Source organism: Populus trichocarpa, chromosome 5 (assembly GCF_000002775.5).
Source record: "Populus trichocarpa isolate Nisqually-1 chromosome 5, P.trichocarpa_v4.1, whole genome shotgun sequence".
Taxonomy (NCBI): Eukaryota; Viridiplantae; Streptophyta; class Magnoliopsida; order Malpighiales; family Salicaceae; genus Populus; species Populus trichocarpa.
Window position 1 is genome coordinate 10,866,015 of NC_037289.2, and position 21,173 is coordinate 10,887,187.

The window sequence follows — 21,173 nt, forward strand, 5'->3', positions numbered from 1 at the left end:
ATTTGGTTACTTTTAATTGTGTGGTAGTTCGTATGTGAAATACAGAAGCTGATATGAGTTACTTATATAGAAAAAATGTATATCGAAATGATTGATTGGTATACATCAAGGAATACTAGATTATTGGCTTTCAAATGAAAAAGCCGGATTGACTGGTAATCAAGATGAGTTCATCGAATTGATTGATATTTGTTAAGAAAAACTGCATTATTGCCTTCCTAATAGGAAGGCCAGATTGATTGGCAACCAAGATGGGTTCATCGGATTGATTGATATTCTTTAAATAATACTAGATTATTGACTTCCAAAGAAGAATGCCGAATAAAATGGTAATCAAGTTGGACTACTAGAGTAATTGATATTCATGATGAGATACCAGATTGTTGGATTTTATATGAAAATGTTGAGATGATTTGTTTTGTCACGTAAATTTAATGAGGGATTATTAAATGGTTATAAGGAATGGTTGTAACATGATCTTGATAAAAAAATTTGGAATTTCTTAAAGTTTGAATAAATTATCAGCTACGAGACTTAATAAGAAATGTTAATTTTATTTCAGGTACCTCACAGACTCGCTAGGAGTAGTCTTTAGTTGTTATTTTTTTAGACTTAGATAATTATGGATTAGTGGGATGTATGATCAAACTTTTATGTTGTAACTATAGACATCTTATTTTCCTATGTATCCAAGAGGTTTTCAGGTTAAATTAATTAGAATTATTGATTAGCTATGATGATTTAAAAGTGCATGTTTCTTGAAACTTTGTAAAACTAAAGTCTTAAATATATATTATGCATGTAGTAGTATTTTGTGTAGAATCAATATAATTAGTTTCATACCATATAAACATATTTAATGTTAGTTGTTATAAGGTTTGTTATTAATTATTATAATGTTTTATTATTGTATTATCATTGTTATTGTGTAAACAATAGAAGTTAGAAATATTACAGATTATTAAGAATGAATAAGGGAATGTGGAATATAATGAGATGTGATCCATGATGATTGGATTGAAATTATGGTAAAGAATTTGTATGGATTTGAGAATAAGGATTGTATTTGATTTTGATTGAATTGATGTCGACACTTGAGATGTTCAAGATACAAAGGACACCCTGTTGAAATTTTAACATAATTTTAAAAAAAAAATTCTTAAGTTTAAAACTCAATGAAGCAAGTTTACATGTAGAATTATAGGGTGTTACATGCATGGTTAATTATATATCATAAACAATGCTAACTTATATTAAGAAAACAAATAAATGGCATGGATAAGTTTAATTGTTTAAATAAATAGTTAAACATGTTAATATTTTATTTTAATCATTTGATAACATGTTTGTTATGTAACTCAATTGATTTACTTGTGACGTTAATTTGTCAAAGGTCACGAGTTCGAGAATGATGTGAACACTATTCTCTTTTATTTATTTAATTTTTAGAAAAAAGCACATACAACCCTTATAAAAAGAAAAACAATGCTGGCCTAGAAGCACGACATACCTCAAGCCCACGCGTCAAAGCTATTTTATAACAGGCTCACATGTCTGGGTTTTTTTTATTGGCCCTTTGGATTTCTTTGACATTTTTTTATATTGTTTTCTTTCAATCTCATTCTTTAATATTGAGTTTTTATTGAATTTTATCATTTAGTATTGAGTTGATTACAAATCAGTTTTTGTATTTTTTTTTTATCATATAATAACATAGAAAAATTAATTCAACTTAGTAGAGTTTATAACTTGGGTCGCGAATTTGGTGGGTTGACTAGGTTAAATTGAGCTTGTTTCCTTTTCTTTTTTAGCTTTGATTTGTTTTTTTGGACTTACTCAATCGACAATCTCACATTGAGACAACTTCCATACAATTTAATTTAAGACTCGGACTAAGTAAAGAATCGGATCATGATTTTTAAGTTTGAACTGTTATACTAAATTTAATGAAAATGCTGAAAAAATTCTTACAATCTAGATATTATTTCTTCTATATTCCAAAATTTTATCCGAGAAACAATGTAGTAAATGTGCTTTATGTACATAATAGAGTGTCCGTTTGGCTATGCGTTAGCGTCTGTATTTAACCATAATTTTATTTGGAAAATATAATTTTATTTTTGGACCCTACCAATAAATGAGTTTTGAACGCAGTTTTTGAGAAGCTACTTCAACATGAATTTGCTACGCTTTTCCTCTACTTTTCATTGAGTTGCATTTTATTATCGTTGAATTTGCTACCCATAAGACAAGAATAACCTCACGCTCCTTTGCACTAATCAAAATTTCAATGCTGGGCAGTTTTTGCATAAGTTAAAAATTTGACGAGACTCAAGTTTTCGTATCTGTAAATTATAAAAATATACATATTTTTTAATTCTCACCAATTATTTACATAATTTGATCTCCATCTCGATTTTGTTTTTGAAATTTTTTTTAATCAATGTGGTTCCATGTTCATAACCTTACGAAAACTAGAGGCCTTGCTGTATAGATTATATTCGTAATGAAATTGCAATAAGTTTTATGAGATAGTAAAATCAGTATTGTAATTCACATGGTTGTTTTTACAATGAATTAATAATGAAACGCACATTAATATAATTGCAAAATAAAAAATTAATACATGTCATTTTAGATTATTTTATTACCAATATCAATTTCAACAATTATTCTAACCAAATAATTTAGATATATTTTTTATTGAATAATTACTTCAACCATAATTTTAACTAAACACGTATTTTAATCAAAACAACAACATTTAAAAATGATTTTTTAAAACTTATTTTTTTCAGATTACAATCACAAAAGTTATAATAACACTAAACACACTTAGAGTCTTGCTGTGAACAAGCTTTCATGGTGGCTGGTCAAATTTATATTATCCTTTCTTTACCTTAATATTTACAAGTCTGGGGTTTTTTGCCATATTTTTTTTTACTCTTATATTAGTTTAGTTTGGGGACGCCAAATGAAAACTCCCTAGTTTTTATGTCCTGACACATTAAAAACTACTCAAGACTGCTAGTTTGTAATGCACAGGCTGATTTGAAGAGCGAATGTGCTATGCTGTTGTTCTCATGGGACCATGGCCCCCAGGTTTAGCATCGTTTTATAAAGACTCCCAACCAGGTTCCTCTCAAATGGTTGCTTCTTACAATTATGGTCCATCTTACTTTGCTTTATTCCTAGTCTTATTCATGCATGTTCCTCGCCTTGGTTCCCCTCCCCCAACCGCTCCCCAGATCTATATATATATAAGTTGACAAAGTCTTGTAAGATTGGAAGTAATTACGTTAAAAACTATATTTTAAAATATTATTTTGCTTAAAAATATGTCAAAATAGTACATATAAATGATACAGTAATTTAAAACTAAATGAAATTCAAATTTTTTTAGAAATAAGGTTGGATGATAATCCTCTTCACGGATTCTTTTCCTTCATTACCACATGGGGAATTCCATTTTTAACAACTAATAATTAAATTCAAACCTGACAAAACTACTACTATACGAAAGGGCCAAAGCAAGAAAGCACACGGCATCCCAAGCACAGGCAATTAATGCACCCCCAACGGTCACTGCCCCTGCCACCGCCTCCGACACCACCACCACCTCTTCTTGGAAACCCTTAATACTATATGACTTGTAGCACATGTGAACATCTTCTTTACAGAAACCAATGGTAAACGTACGATGTTACATGGGCCCTCCTTCATGGATCTCAAAAAGAGCATGGGCTTATGTCTTCACTAGTAGTCATGTCTCTAGATCCAAAGACAACATATAGATTGAGGGATTGTTGTAATTGCTAACAGGGTATGCTTCTATTATTGATTTTTTTTTTAATTTATTGAGTTTTTTCTGAATATAAAATCATTTAAGGAAATGATTTAATCTCCATTGAGGCTTCAAGATGTATATTAGGAAGAAGAAAACAGTAATTAAGTAACTGTATGTCCAGTGGGAAGGGGATGGTGGAGGCCTATCTTGTCCTTGGAAGAGTACCTCAAATTGGCGATGGATTGTTGCCTCTGTCATCCAGAGGGAGACAGGAGCACCTTTGATTCAAAGATCTCAAGTCCAGAGATATGGTAAGAGGGAAAGAAAAGGGGGGATAGTGACCACTCGTTGACATGGAGGGGGGAGGGTGCCTTGGACTATAGTGAAATTGTGGCTGTTACTAGCTAGACATTACTAGCTTTACATCTTGCGCAATATTGCGGGAGAATCTTTAATTATATAATATGATCAAAATAAGTATTGGGAAGAGTTTGTAAGATTTAAATCTTGAAAGAGAAAATGCATTTTTCAAGTCTAAGCCTCAATTCCTTATTTATGTTTTTTTTTTATGAAAAATATCTTTTTTTTTAATCAACAACATTGTTTCATGAAAACCATATAAACGAAACAAATATATAATTGCTTAAAATAATCAAAGAATGACTAATTCATGAAAACCATATAAATGTAACAATTAAAAGACTAATTAATTCTCATTGAATATTGGACAATTTTTTACAATTTATTGCATATTAGATTTATATATAATTGCTTAAAAAGTGATTGTAAATATAAGAAAAAAAGGTATAATTTCATTTTAAAAGTATCATATATTAGATGATTTGTTAAATAGCATTGAAATTGTTATTTTAAATAAATATTTGTTTTAAATTAAATACAAAAGTTTTATGGGTTGAGGAGGCCAAGCCCACGTGCATGACCTTAGAAGGGAAAAGGGCAAGTGCAAGTGAACCTAGACTAAGCTCGTGCCCCTATACCCATTTACATTAAGCGGTCGACATGTCATTTGTTATAACAGTTTTCCTGCTACTTCCGGTGGTTGAAAATCAATTCGATGATTTTTACCCTTAAAGCTCATTTTTCATCTTATTTTGACTAAAAAAAACTCTCTAAAACATTCTAGAAACTTAAATTATCTCATTTGAAACTCCAAAACTCCAGAAAATAACTCTAAAAATAAAAAATCAATCTGGATCTAAAAAATCTTTACGGGCTCTGATCTACTTTTTCAGCATGGTTAAGGGGCAAAACCACCACCTTTGAACTTTCCTCTCCAAAACAAACTTATTGACATCAATTTTAACATCTTTTTAGTCGGAATGTAGTCTATCAATTTTTTTCTCTTTATTCTCAAAACATATGAACTGAAAGTAAGGAAAATAAAGTTAGAAGACTTAAGAAAAAAATTTAAAGACCAAGTTGTGAGAAAACAAAAACATAAGGGATAAAATTTAGCTCTTCCACATCAATATAGCACTACGGAGACGTGAACGGTGCTACTATGTCTAGAGGCACAATAAAACATCATTTTGATTTGGTATATTTACTAAATAAGTGACTCGTGCCACGCTTTAGACTGGACCTATTTTTTTTCCGACTTAAAAAAAAATGCCAAGTCGAAGTAAATGTTCTTAAAAAAAATCTAGTCATTTACTTGATTGGGTTTAAAAAGCTCAATTAATTCAATAATATGATTAGATAAGAAGATATTAACAACAAATAAAGAGAAAGAAAATATACAATAATGATTCAATACAATAGATGAATGTTAGTCAGTATTATAAAAATATATCCTTATAATATTCTTAAAAGGTCTTCAATGACTTTATTTGTTAACAAAATACAAATTAAATGAGGACGACATAATCACATAGAAATAAAAAAAAATAAAAGAAATTATGAATCTCAATTCCAAGCAAATAAATTGTTAAATGACGAAACTAAAAAGAAAATAATTTTAAAAAGCAAAAAATAAATTGACTCGAGTTTATCTGAGTTAGCACGCCAAATCCGTAACCTAGTTATCAAATTAGAATAACCTCGTGGGAAGAAAATTAAATAAGATTATGAAATTGAATTTGTAAACCAACCTAATATTAAGGAGAAAAACTGAAAAAATAAAATAAAAAGCAACGCAAAATAAAAGACCCAAGTCAACCTTGGTGAACTTGTTGAATTTATGACCCGAGATATGAAATTGGGATAACCTAATAGAAAAACAAATGTCAATCTCCAACCAACCTAATGTTGATGGATGAAATTAAAAAAATATATAATTTTAAAAAATGATCTAGAAAGACCAAAGTCAACTCGGTCTTATTTTCCTAACCCATGATACGAGTCATGAGACTGGATTACACCATAAAAAGTAAACCTAAAAAAAATAGTTATGTCAAATTCCCAACCAACCAAAATAATTAGGGATAAAAAAAATTCAACAAAAAAGAATGGAAAAGGAAAAAAAAAAGGATCACCATAATAGGGGTGACAAGATGCATCCGGAAGGCTTGACAACGCTGCACGCACCATTTATTTGTTGGGGCTTACATGGCACACGCCACTCATTTTTCTATTTAAATTATATTTTTTATATATTAAAAGATTTAATTATTCTTGATCCCACATGGAAATTACAAAAAAAAAAAAGCTAGAATAAAATGACAAAAACACCCCTATAAGTAAACCCAACAAAGTTTAATTACAAGGGTTATTTAAGTCATTGGAACATGTAAAACAATTGAAAAGTAAGAAAAAAAAAAAACCCCTTTACCTAAGGTTTTTTTTTTTTTTTTTTGGATTTATGGGCTGTGTGAAAACTTTTTTTTTTTTGATAATTTAGAATGTCCGGACCAGTTTACGCATACCATAACTAATCTCCAAACCCACTAAACACCCTGAATATTTATTTGCAGATGAGGTGGACAAAAGTTTGCCTTGACCTGAACATTTATGAAGCTATGTGTCTCCCAAAAATGCTTTGATGTGCAGCACATCCGCTCTTTCCTTACACATGTCCACCATGTCACCACACAAGTATTTTTCCTTATCTTGATCACACATAATTACCTATAATATAAAACGTGTGCCTATTTTACTGTATATATTTTTACTGTTTCTTCTCTCAGATTTCACTGTAATTTGTAATGGTAAGATTTTTGAAAATTTTTAATTTGATTCTTGAACTTTGTTACGGAGCAATTGAGCCCAAATTATAGCCTAATTGAATATTTTTTTGTGGTTGAGGACTGAATTGAATGTCAAGAAACTAAAGTGTAAATTAAAAGTGATTTGGGTGGTGTGTTTAAATTTATTTGTAAAGTACATTTTTGTTTCACATATATATATTTTTTTGGCTATAAAGTAACCAGTCATTTGCATTTTTAACAATTGGATTTCAATACTAAATTTTATTTTCATTATCTTTTAATCCAGTGAAGAGAGAGAGAGAGATATCGAGATCGATCCAGCCTAGAGAGATAAATGTCATTTCTTCGATTCCGGCCACCAAAATGTTAAATATTTGTTCTAAATAGTTTTATATAATGAGGGAAGTTTGACTTAAGTGTTTTTTTTTTTTTTTTTACATTGAAAGTGTCTAGAAAAACCATATGTGAGGTCGTGAAGAAATTAGTTTTCGAGTTGATTTTAAATTTTAGATCAATTTTTTACACTTTTAAAGATTAAGAATTAGTTTAAAAATGTTATTAGAGTGATTTGTAGATGTTTTGTTAACATTAAAAGAGGTAGATCTTCAGAGGTAGATCAACTTGGTGCATGAATACAAGTTCATGGCCACAAAGCAGCCAGAGAATCTCGTGTTATTTTAGTAATACAATAATTAATGGTGATTATGGTTGCTGAAAAGGAAAAAAAATAAAAATAATTGCCAACTATCTTGTATTGTTTATTCTTTAAAATCGTGGAGGATTGGCATTACAAGTATTTCCTATTGTTAAAATATATAGCTTATATATGAGGTAGTTAAAGAAAATTTTATTTCATGTTAAAAAAGTAAAAATTTTTGTTAATCAAATCGATAGATTTAGATGTTGGAGAGAAAATCAAAATTATATCTATTAATACTTGGGCATTTGATATTATATAACATAAATGATTATTATTATTTTTAAAAAATTAATTAAATTTTCAGAATTAATTAGTCTAATAATTTTATATAACACCTCTTCTCAAGTTCAAATATTTTGAATGAAAAGTTATCTTTTAAACTCTACAGACTAAAGAGATGTGCCTCCAAATTTTACAGATATATTAATCTAAAACTATTTTTTTTTAAATACTAGTTTGATGTTGATAGAAATTAACTAGAAACAATTTTCTTTTCTCCTTAATTTTTCTCTACAAAATCTTTGTTTATTATGTCTATCATAAACAAGACATAACTTCTTAATAAACTTATAGAATTTGTTGTCTATAAGTTTAAGACTTTGTTGTATCCTGAAGGTATATTACTTTAACCCTACAGCAAATATAGTGAGGGCAATTAATATATTAAACATAGTGATTTTCATGCCTCAAAGCCTATTTGCTATACTCTCTGACATTACACTTCTAGCCGTTTTCTTCTCTATACTTTGGTTTTTTAGCATAATAATAATAATAGTGTTAGAGAATAATATCAATTATATTTTAAAATTTTATTTAAAAAATTCAACTTTTAAACTGAAATAGTTCCTTGACATGATGTCAGAACTTTTATGACTAAATGATTATGAGTTCAAATCTCATAATTCTCATTCTCTCTTCTAGTTAAAATCTAATTAATAGCATAAAGCAAACCTATATAAATTTCAAACTCAAAAAGCCTATATATAAGAGAATAATATACATCATTTCTTAATATTTATACCCAGAAAATAATATAACATGCATGGATTTCCCAAATCTTGTATAAAGCTCTATACTGTAAAAGAAGCAGAATTCACTGCTCGCTGCTCCAAATAATGGCTGTACAAACTCCTGTGCAAATAAAATCCGACCATGTTCAGAATCTTATACCGAACGAAGAACTTGGCTTTCTTCCTTCTTTTCTGAAATCTTCGGAGGAGACCTCATCACCTTAACACGAAATGTTGCCTGCACATGGAAGCTCACTATGTTTTGTCACATAGAATTTATTTGGAAACACATTCTATTGCAGGGGACGTGCTAGGACCAGCATACGTTGGTTCTGATTCCTAGATTGCATTTGGAATATGGATTTAATCTGATTTCAGAAGAAAAGCTATGAACAGGGCAGGGATTATTTGTCACCTTCTTGTCCGAGCCAAACTCAATCATATCTGATGGATGGAATCGGGCAGGAAAGTTCGGAGTTGCCCTATACCGTCTCCCCTCATTACTGCATATGTACAAGATTTCAATCTTACAGAATAACTCCATGATAATATATGAAATACAGGAAGATGTATCTTGATTTCCTCAACTTACTCTGTGATAAAGGTACCATGCTCACTCCGCAAATCAATTAGGTAAAATGCACCATTTTTACAAGAGATACGAGCATGCATTTCTGAAACCTGACATTAAAAATTACAGAAAGGAACAGTTTTTTTTTTCAACTTCAATGGAAAAGAACCTTACAGCTACACTTTTGCTATTCATATCGAAATAAGTTTTCCAAGGTAATCTAAGAACTCTGTAGGCATATCAGGCCTGTATTACCTCAGGTGCGGGTATCACTATGGACATTCCCGGAAAATCATCATGTGACACACTCCTGCAACCACAACACAGCATCAAAAGAAGTGTCATGTGCTGATGATCGCGGACTGATGATGAAGCCATCCACAGAGTTGAAATTGGTCTTTTGTGATTAAATTAAATTGAAATGCATACCCAACCACACAGGGTTTGTTCTCATCCCTACTTAAACCAATAGGTTGTGAAGCAACAGCCTCATTTCCACATGGTAAAAGAAACCACCTACAGAACAAGGAAGATTGATAATGAAAAAGTGGTTGCTTCATTAGATTATCAGCCAAAAAGAAGATTCAAGGCGTTATGTTCCAAGAAGAAGATTGACAAGGCGCATAATACGTACTCTCCATCAAGAGCACGCTCTAGAGCATCATCATCTTCAAACCATCTTCGCAACTGGTCACTGGCCTAACAAAATGAACAATCACACATTAGATTCCATCACATATCAGAATCTTCTAATTTCAAGAATAAGATACTATGAGCAACACTTGAAAATAGATTTCATGCTGCTAAGGCAACATACTTTGTCTGAGAGTCGGCAACTTAGAGACCTGCCTTCAAGTTTGGAACTGCAAAAGAAAATCAGATTTCCAGTTGAGTTAAAAGAGAGTAACATAAGAAAAGGTACAATAAATGAGAAGATTATTCTTACAGAAGGAAAGAATTCTTCATTTTTTCTCAATTCTAACAACCATACGGATTTATTTTAACACTTGTTTTTCTAGAATCCCTCATCTGTGTGATATCTCTTTCTCACTCCCAATGCTTAAAGATATCTTTTAGGATCATGAACTACCCATTAGCCCATAGCTCTAAAACGCTAACCACGTAAATGCTTTAAATTTTCAGTCCAAAACAGAGTAAAATAGCATGCCAAAGCTCTTCATTGTGAAAACCGAATTACAGATGAGAGACAACATATGACCTCTAATATGCTATAAGCTTCTACAATCACAAGAAAATCACGTGAACCAATAATTTATCATCTAATTGGGTTTTCAATAGATTAAGTTTTCTGAAACAAATGTATATAATAAATATCTGAGAACAAAATTGACTAACTAGAAAAGACTGAGTTTTCAAGTTTGAACCTATTTCCGCCCAAGACCCAATTGAGCATCACAGGCATTGCTATGTCAACGAAAAATCTGCCACCAACTCTTCCTGGGTGAGGTATCCGAAACTTTGTCAAGAACTGAAAACCAGGTCAAAAGGCATCATGGTTTTGGACGAAAAATTCAGACTGCTGTTTTAGGTTTTCTAACATGTAATCAACAAAGACACCTACCGACAGTGGACCAAGCCCTACACCCAGATACGCCTTGTATGTTGAAGCCATAATTGCCGCCATTCTTGCCATTCCATGGATAATGGCAACTCGAAGTCTTCTAGCATTCTCATAGCTGTGGAAAGAAGTAAGTGTGAGTGAACTAAATAAAGCCATTGGTTAAAAAAAACCCATCATATATATTTATACACACAAAACACCGTGTCAGTCAGAATCTGAATATAGATCAATCCATGCTAACAAGTGTCCTAAATTCTAATGTACTAAATAGCATGCAACATCCTGCAAACTATTCAAATTAGAGGATCTTCCATGGTGAGTGGCAACATCATAATCTAAGAAAGAGAGACGCAAAAAATGGCAGGGAAAATAGTTTATAAATGCATAGTTTTTGTCAGTTAACATTGTTTACCCATGATACATCATAGTCTGTTCACACAAAGCTTTGCATACTTTTACACTGAAGATACTTTCCAGAAAACTAGAATAGGAATTTCCTGAAGATTAAGATTCAAATATAATCGGATGATTTCTTTCAGCAAATTGTTCCCTAGATAAAGTCTGTTTTTTGATGAGATGACTACCAAATAATACAGATCTGTTGCATGCACAGGTACACAGATACACTCAACATACTTATTTTTTAAGTGGATTTTTCCGTGGTCACTACTTAAGGGGAACAAAACTCGAGACTATTTTGAACAAAGCCTTAAGCTCAAAATTCTGAGATGCATTCCAAATGTCCACAGGAATGATTTCCACTTCATCTCCAATTCTCATATCAGGACATTATCACAGCCTCGAAATTTAAGCATTTTCAAATTATTTTAAAAATAACTAACATGTTACCTCCTTAGTGATGAAATAACGTCAACAGAGGTTCCTGATTCAACACTTTGTTTCCATGCTTTATCAAGCTCCAATGCAAGTTGGTAGCTATCCTGCCATATTGAAATATGGAGTTCATTTAGGTGTATTTTTGAGATTGTTCATTTGACTCATTTATTTATGTGAGAAAAGAAAATTGTGATGTCTAGAGGATGTAGAGCGATAAATGTTTTTCAGCAAAGAAGACACATACCAAAATTCTGGAAGCATTAGAGAATTACACAGGAGGCCAATGTTAATATGTGATACAATCCTTGGCACTGTTTACATATTTGAAGGTAAAAACTACAAGTGAAAGCATCGGTCCAGATTCACAAGTAGGATCGAACAAAGAGAAATTAAGGTATACCTCAATGGCCATGCACCCCCCTTGACCCATATTCGGTTGCATGGCATGGACAGAATCCCCAAGCAAGGTCACACGACCCCTTCCCCAAGTAAGAATGGGTTCCCTGTCATATATATCACGTCGAAGAATGGCATCTTCATCTGTGGCCAGTATCAAATCTATCACATTATCACACCAACCCTCAAAAATTTTCAACAACCGATCCTTTTTACCTGCCGAAATATCAATCAGCAAGATAACATTGGAAACTGACATTAGAAAATGATAAAAAACTTTCACCACAGTGACCAGTAAAAGGACAAATACTTGAAATATAACTTGAGCAACATACAACAAAAATATTATTTATTTCCCAAAACCCTCTTTTACAAAAGGAAGGCCTTCCTGTTGTAAATTTACCAGGCAGTTAGCATCTTCATAACAGACCACATTCCACAATCATTTTTGCTAACAACACAAGTTGCTATAGTATGACAAGCATATTTTAGCCTTATTGCTTTAAGTTTATGACTTCTCAGTTGAATGCATAGACTTTTGTCAGATGCAACCATTTGTGTTTTTTAAAAGGATTTATATGAATTTGAATGATCAATTGTGTTGTCATGCCAAACACAAATATGTTGCATGAAATTAATTTTATTTCTACTGAACACTAAAAGCTGATGTTTCAACTGTATAAATTTGTCAATAAAATTTCCTGTTCAGAGCATGCTTATAATGGATCTGGAGCATCAGAAATGTATCTACCACGGGGGCCATCCATGCCACCAGGTTGTTCCTTGTGAAATGCATACCACTGCATCTTTCCAGCACCCACATCTGAAGACACGAAGTATTGTTTGTGACCCAAAAATACACGATACCTTCAGGGAAAAACTCAAAGTAAGCATCTAGACCACACACAATTCAACTAATACAAAATGTGCACTCCACTAAATCCTAACTAGGTAAACTGTGACAGAAAAAAAGCGGCGTTTGGTGGAAAGTTGGTATGCAATGAAATGAAACATACCCAACAGTCTCGATATCGACAGGCACAAAATCTGCTATACCAGTATAACATGTATAGCCTGAGTACACTGCCTCCTTGGGTCCAAATAAGTTCTTCCTCACCTGTGCACAAGACAAACATAAGAAATTCAAAATCACACTGAAGTGCATAGCTCCAGAACGCTAGAGACTGCACGTGTAACAGAACTTTCATACACTCTACTTCAATTGTGGCAGTTGGCTGGTAGCATTGGTTGAGATCATTCAAAAGAGAAGTTTTATCTTTTATAAAATCTGGTTTCAAAGGGATAATGAAAGTACTTGACATAGTAATACCTTTGACCATATTCCATCAGCACCCACTAGGAGATCACCTTCAAATTGTTGTCCATTCTCGAGCACCACAGTGATCTAAACTTGTAAATTTTAAAAGAACAATTAAATGAATGTGCAAATTCAAGAAGCAGACAAGATGCTTTTATGAATATTTGGTTGAGCAAGAAACGAAAACCAGAAAGAACTCTCATTGAGGGAAGATTTTGCCAAAAGGACAATCTTCAACAAATCCGCAGTTCATACTACCTTATTCCCTTCATCCTGAAAACTAACAACATTACTATCATTAAGAATCACATCATCTCCAACTGCACGAGCTAGGATCTGTTGCAAAGTCATTCGGCTAATAACTCTCGTGACAGGAAGCCCTCTTTCTGCTGCTGGAGTGAAGGTATCAAACTTGACATACCTGATACCATTCTTCATTCAATGTCAATTGAAGCTAACACTTACATCAGACAGGGCATCCAAAAACAATAAATTTCTGAAACGGCAATTTTTGTTAATAACACAAGACTTTTCTTCAATTCTATAAACTGCAAGTGGTCCATGTCTACCAATAATCATTTTTTTAATAGCACAAGACTTTGCTTAGAAATTCACATCGTCAGTTGACGCCAAAATACGATGATCACATAAGTATTATTGGCAAACTTCCCTAGCGTACCAAAGAAAGAAAAAGAATTTTCAGTTTCAGAAGCATTAAGCTGGAAATAAAATAAAGGTTGGATTGTTTTTTTAAGCTAACTATCCAATTCTAGTTGATTAAAAGGAAATTCATAACACCAAAACAAATACAAACAGAACAAGCTTGGGATATAGCCAAATCAATCTCAATAGTTTGTGTATCAGTAAATGAAATTCATTCACTATCACTGTTTTTGGATTATGTGAGCGTGAATAATCATATCTTTCAACCTTCACGATTATCTAAAATCCGCATACAAGTGAAATTGTGAGTCAAAAGATGCAAAATTCATCCTCATATATCAGTTTCACATTTTTGAAGTGTTCAAAACTTAACTTGCTAATCGCCATGCCCATAAACTTCAACTGCAACTATAAAACAATGCCAGCAGCAAGAAAAACAAACCAAGTAATTTCATCAAATTCCATCACCATGGATGCAGCAAACCATAACTACCAAGGTTCAATTTCTTTAAACATAACCAAAAGGACCATAAACGTAAGATTGAGAGGGCCAACCACAAAGCTATAAACTAAAAATGAAAACAAATACCAAATGAAGGGAAAACAAGCAAGGACATGCATATAGGATTAAAGGTTGGAAACAACATACCAAGTACCAGAAACCCCATCAACAAGTCCATTAATCCTATCACCCGTGATACAGCCAGCTCTCATAACCTCTTCAGCAACCTCTAAATCAATAGCTTCCAAAGCAGCTAATGCATTGCTCTGTATCTGAATTGGACCTCTATATTGCCCTTCTCCTCTTACCGCACTCAAATCCTTCTCAAAAACCATCACCTCAAACCCTTTCCTTTTTGCTGCCAACGCAAAAACCAGCCCTCCAATTCCACCTCCAGCAACAAGAACCTTTAACTTCCTTTGTTCTGACTGTTTCCCTCTTGATTCACTCACAGCAGGTGCCTCGGTCACTACAGCATTCACATGTTTCAATTTCTTAGCACTACCTGTCTTGGTTTTGAAGTTGTAGTTATAGTGCGTGGAAGACGAGAATTCTACGGATGAGTTGCTAAAGATTGGAACTGGAAACTGGGTTCTTGAGAAAACAGCCGTTGGAGTGTTGCAAAACAAAGTTGAAGATGCCATTTTTCCTAAGTCTTTCTTGTTCTGTATTTACCGGGAATGTTCAAAACAAAGATTAAAATGTGTACGGACACTAATCTCTGCAAGGAAAATGGATGTTATGCTATTACTCTTTTTGATGCCAGTAGCTTGCCTTTGAGAAGGGAAGTGTTTTTTTTTTTTTTTTTCTTGTTAAAAATTGGTGGGGTTCGAGAGATTATGAGCCAATCCATGATGTTTGAAGCAACAAATATGGAACACCAATCCCATAGATTGTTAAGCCATGTGTCACTTCCATGTAGTGTATCTTTGACAATGAAATTAGATACAGCTCAAACTAAGCGTAAACTTTATGAGCTGGAGCTCCTGCAACTTGTTTTTTTTTTTAAAAAAAAAAACAAATTGTTTTGAGTACAGATTTTTTACTATTTATAACAAAAAAAACGTACCAATGTAATAAATGATTCAATATATTTGGCATGTAAAAAACGTATTTAGGAGTAGCAGTACAAATTTGGTTATGTTGTTATTATGAAGACAATATTTGATTGGACTACATTAGTCATGACAACTCAACTTGTATTGTATTTGATATGCATTGAACTGGAATGCACTGGACAATTTTTTTTGTTTTATGCTTTTTAGACAATGGATGGGACGATCAACTCTGGACTTGGATCACTTTGGGTTTAAAAAAAAAAAAAAAAAGTTAATTTGATTTGACCTAATTAAAAATATGGGTTAACTTGTGATCCAATCAACCCGAGATAAACATGAGTAAAAAATTTATTTACTTTTTTTTTTATCAAAACGAGGTTGTTTAAATTTTTTTATTTGGGTCAACTTGAGTTGACTCTCTCGACTCATGATCTAGGTCTTGTCCTAGGTCGATTTTCAAGTCAAGTTTTTAAACTATGATAATAACTACTTTTGTATATACATTGACTTGGCTAAACCCGGGTTGACCTTCTTGATCGGCGACCCAAGTCTGGCCCTAGGTCAATTCTCAAGTTGGGTTTTAAAACTATAATAATAACTGTTTTTATCCTTACATTGACATAGGTCAATAGCCAACTTGAATTGTGACCCGAGTCTTGCCCTAAGTTGACTCTCGAGTCAGGTTTTAAAATTATAATAATAATCACTTATATCCTTAAGTTTACCTGGATTAATAGTCAACTCGACCTGTGACCTGGGCCTTACCCAGGTTAACCTTTAACTTAGATTTTAAAAACTATGATAATAATTATTTTTGTTCTTATACTGACATAAATCAATCGGGTTAATCCTCGTGAAGAGAAGTGGTCAAGCTTGTCCTACCCCTTTTTATAGAACAAAAAATTCCTTACTAGAATATCCTTAGACACGACACAAATAGATAGTTATATTATTCAAAGATGCACCAAACAACTTCACAAAAAAATTATCATGTCCAATCTATCTTTGTCCACCATACCAAATATTATCTAAGATAATGTTTTTTGGGTAGTATCTGGTTACTAGCTAGGACAAAAGATATAAAGACAATGTAGATATAAATGTGTTTGGTTAAAGAATTAGAGATAATAAATATAAAAATAAATATGTTCCTAAAATAATTTTAAAGTGAATTTTTATACTTTCAAAATAGGAAATACAAAAGAGACATGTCTCTAAAGATAATATTTTTTTAATTTTTATCCATAAAATATCATCATAAAATCTCTTAATCCCAAAAATTATATAACTGAAGCATGTAAACATAAAAAATAATTATTATTATAGTTTTTAAAGCCGACCCAGGATAAGGCCTAGGTCATAGGGTTGAGAGGGTCAATTCGAGTTGATCCATTTTTTTTAAATGATCAAAATGACATCATTTTGAACAATTTTTTTTTTTAAAAAAAAAAAGTCTACAAGTTTTTGATTTGAGATTTGACCTGGGTCACCTATGTAGTGGGTCGACTTGGGTTTTTGAGCCGGTCACACCGAGTCAATCATTTCTCCATTTTTTTTTTAACTCGAATTGGTCAAAGCCCTGGATTAGATTTTATAACTATGATTATTATATTATTATTAATTTTAATACTTAATATGAATTAAAATAAAATAAATTATATGTAATTATTTTTAAAAAATATATAAGTTTGACGGCAATATATATTATGAATAAATATTTTTAATTATTTATTCTGTTTTTTTCATCATCAAATAAATATCTAAAGATAATTATTTTGTTTTAAAAATCACTACTAAACAATTTTATTTTTATTTTTATTTTTTCTTATCTTGAAATACTAAAGCCATGAAAAATGAATAATATGTTAACGTGCTGCATTTGGTCACTTGAAAGAAATATCAACTAAAAGAATTAATTAAGCATAGAATAGCATATGCCATACAATGTTTTATAATAATAATAATAATAATAATAATAATAATTATTATTATTATTATTAATATGAAAGTATGATATTTTCGTGAATAAAATAATCGGACATGACGAGTCAATTAAGTCTAGTTGGTTGACCGAATGAACAAAAAGGCCTGAACTAACCAATTAGACTTAGACCTATTTTATTTGTGGTAGAAACCAGTGATTGCATTCACAAAATGATGGTGGGCGGCGGTGCACATACAATATTTTTAATATATTTTAATATTAACAGACTCAACCCTGTTTAAAATAAAATATATAAGCAATTAGAGTGTGTTTGAAAGTATGGTAACAGTTATTTTTCAGAAAACTTTTCATTCTAAAATACATTAAAAAAATATTTTTTATTTTAAAAAAATTATTTTAACATTAATACATTAAAATAATAAAAATATTAAAAACATATTAATTTAAAATATATATATATATATATATATATTTTAAATATTTTCAAAAATATTTTCCAAACACAACGTGAACACTGCTTAAGGAAGCAGATGCTACTGGTCCTTCAACGGTGGTGGAAACCTGTGAGCAAGAGCCTGCAGTGGCCTACCCTCCCCACCTCATTGCTTGATGCTGGTATCAATATCAAGAGTGAGTCCGCAAGTGTTTTTCTTTTTTTAATTAGGCGCGATATTATTTGTAAAATAATATCTCTACCATAAAATAATCCGACATGACAGAATCAATTATGCTTATATAATGATCATTGGAGGCTTATATAGTTATTAACTTCAGGGCATGTAGGTTAGTCGAGGTACACGCAAGCTAACCCGGATACCCGCATTAAACTAAAAAATAAAAACAAAAAAAAAATATAGTTGGGCTGACCGAATGAACAAAAAGGCCTAAACTAATTAATTAGATTTAGACTTCTTGTTTTTTTTTTTTGTTTTTCCGTTGAAACCAGTAATAGCATTCACATAATGATAGTGGGCGGCGGTGAATTGAGATTGTAAGTTATTTAAAATATAATATAATATATTATAATAATATATTTTTTTATTTTTTAAAAACTATTTTTTATATCAACATCATCTAAAAATATATATAAAAATTCATTTTAAAAAATTCAAATTTTGCCCAACCCAGTTTGAAACCATAATTATTAAACCCGGCCCGGCCCGGCATTGCGTTCCGAACGGAAATTGGCTAAATTTTGAAAATTTTCTCATTCTTTTGTTTAAATTATTTTTTTATATTTTCGGATCATTTTAATACGTTTATATCAAAAATAATTTTTAAAAATTAAAAAATATTATTTTAATATATTTCTAAATAAAAAAACACCTTAAAAAATAGCTAGTATCCACTCTCAAAAACATCCAAGCAAATGCTACGGATCCTTCTTTGGTGGTGGAAATGAACAAGGGCATGCAATTTTTTATTTTTTTTTGAATTAGGTTTCCGTGAAGATAAGTAGGTGCGATATTATTTGTAAATACATAATTAATTTTTTTAGGTTATTACTTAGCTTTTAACCCCGCTCGTTCGCAGGGAGTAATTTTTATTAACGATTAAGAGTTGTTCTGTTCACCATATTTATGCTAGTATAGCTTTCCATGCTGTAAGACTTTCTTTTTTTCCTTTTCCTTTCCACAGCTGCATAGCGACTAAAGTCAAGCGATAACCATTAATAACATTTTAAATTGCTTGATGATTTAAGTATGGCATATGCTAATGTCATGTGTGAACTATATAGGAAAAAAAAAAAAACAAAGAAAGATTCATAAAAGGTGTTTTATGTTCACACTCACTCCTTCACTCACATTGAATCCCAATAATAATAATAATAATTACAAATTGTTTTGAGCCTAATCATAGCATTCAAAAATATTATATGGAAACTAAGAAATAATTACTAGTGATTATGGTGTAGTATTCCTGGCTGATAGATAACTATTGAATGTTATAGGCTTTGAAGATGTGAAAATCAAGTTGCCAAATGGTTCTATATGAGATTTGCAGCAAATGAGACATGTTTTTTAATTGAAAAAAAAATCTAATTTTCTAGGATAACTTGATGGGTATAAGCTAACAAAACTAGTATTTTATATATAATCTAAGGATAAAAAATATCATTACTATTATTGAAGTTGAAAATCAAGCAGAATTATATCATTATAGACTCAACTATATAAGTTAGAAGGGGACAAGTTATTTTGTCAATAGAAAATCTACCAAAGCTGAAATTAGTTTTATGTACATGTGTGAAAGTTATGTTATAGAAAAGTAGAAGAAATTCAACTTTATGAAAGACGATAAAGACTTGAGATTAAGAAAGATGAAACTGGTACATAAAGGTTTATGGGGGCAATCTCTAGTGGCATCTTTTAGAGGCTTTTGGTGTTATATTACCTTTATCAATGACTTCAATAGAAAGGTACGACTTCTTGAGAAATAAATATAATGTGTCTGATACATTAAAAAAAAATGAAAGGCCATGGTTAAAATAATAACAAACTTTAAGTTAAAATTTTTGTGGTCTAATAATAAAAGCCTTAAATAATACTAAGCTACTAATGGTATTAGGATAAAGAAGACCATTCCAGACACACTATAATATAATAATGTTATCTAGTGCATGAACATGACCATCAATGAACATGCCAAAAGTATGCGGTTATATTTTAGGTTACCTCCAATATTCTAGGCTGATGTAGTTATAGTCTACTTGATCAATTATGGACTATCAATTCCGTTAGAATATAAATTACTTGAGAAAATATGGAGAGGAAAAGATGTAAACTTTTTTCACCTAAAGTTCTTTATGTGTTTTTCTTATGTTTAGGTCAATTTTGATTCTCACAGTAAACTTGATGTTAAATCTAAGAAATGTTTCTTTATTGCTTATTGTGATAAGTCATTTAGATTTTGGTTTCGAAATGATTAGAATAAGAAAATAATAAAAAATAGAAATGTGATGTTTAATAATAAAGCTTTATATAAAGATAAAATTAGTGTAGAAACATATGCAACTAATACAAATCTATAAAAGTTTGAGTTATAAGTTAGGATGTTCTTCATGAGATAACAGTGGAAAGTAAAAACTAGAATGATCTATAGGAAGAATCAAGCACATTTTAACCTATTTTTCCAATAATATATGCAAGATTATATGAACATGTTGTTTATGCTCATAGGTTTTCTACAATAGTAAAACCTGTATAATAACTCATACTCTCTCTAAATTATATTTTGCTAACTGATATTTCTAAACCATAAACATATAAAGAAACCTTGCAAGATGAAGATTCAAGTAAGTGGGAGTTAGCTATGAAATATGAGATAGATTCATTGTTAAGAAATCAAACATAGGAGGTAATTGAACTACCTGCAAGAAAGAACGCTTTGCACAATAAGTGAGTGTACAAGGTGAAGACCAAACATGACGACAATAAATGGTTCAAGACTAAACTTATTGTGGAAAAAGTATTAAAAAAAGGTATCAATTACTCTAATATATTTTCTCTAGTTGTGAAGCTTACATAACTCAGACTAGTTCTAAGGATAATGGTTGGAAAAAACTTGCATCTTTAATAGCAGATGGCAAAAAAATATTCCTTCATGGTGATTTTGAGAGAAAAAAAACATCTATATG

The 21,173-nt window shown here is 31.1% G+C and overlaps 1 protein-coding gene across 1 annotated transcript; it reads right to left on the reverse strand.

The window, feature by feature from the left end:
- Positions 1–8,610: 8,610 nt before the first annotated feature.
- Positions 8,611–15,358, reverse strand: LOC7489733 (zeaxanthin epoxidase, chloroplastic). The gene is made up of 16 exons (XM_024600686.2): positions 14,681–15,358; positions 13,627–13,789; positions 13,381–13,455; positions 13,067–13,167; positions 12,802–12,917; positions 12,055–12,266; positions 11,667–11,758; positions 10,818–10,932; positions 10,621–10,724; positions 10,053–10,098; positions 9,870–9,934; positions 9,665–9,751; positions 9,491–9,545; positions 9,257–9,345; positions 9,080–9,167; positions 8,611–8,902 (listed from the first exon to the last, which is right to left on the reverse strand). The coding sequence occupies exons 1-16, from the start codon at positions 15,175–15,177 to the stop codon at positions 8,819–8,821; spliced, it is 1,989 nt and encodes a 662-aa protein (XP_024456454.2). The 5' UTR covers positions 15,178–15,358; the 3' UTR covers positions 8,611–8,818.
- Between the last annotated feature and the right edge of the window lie 5,815 nt (positions 15,359–21,173).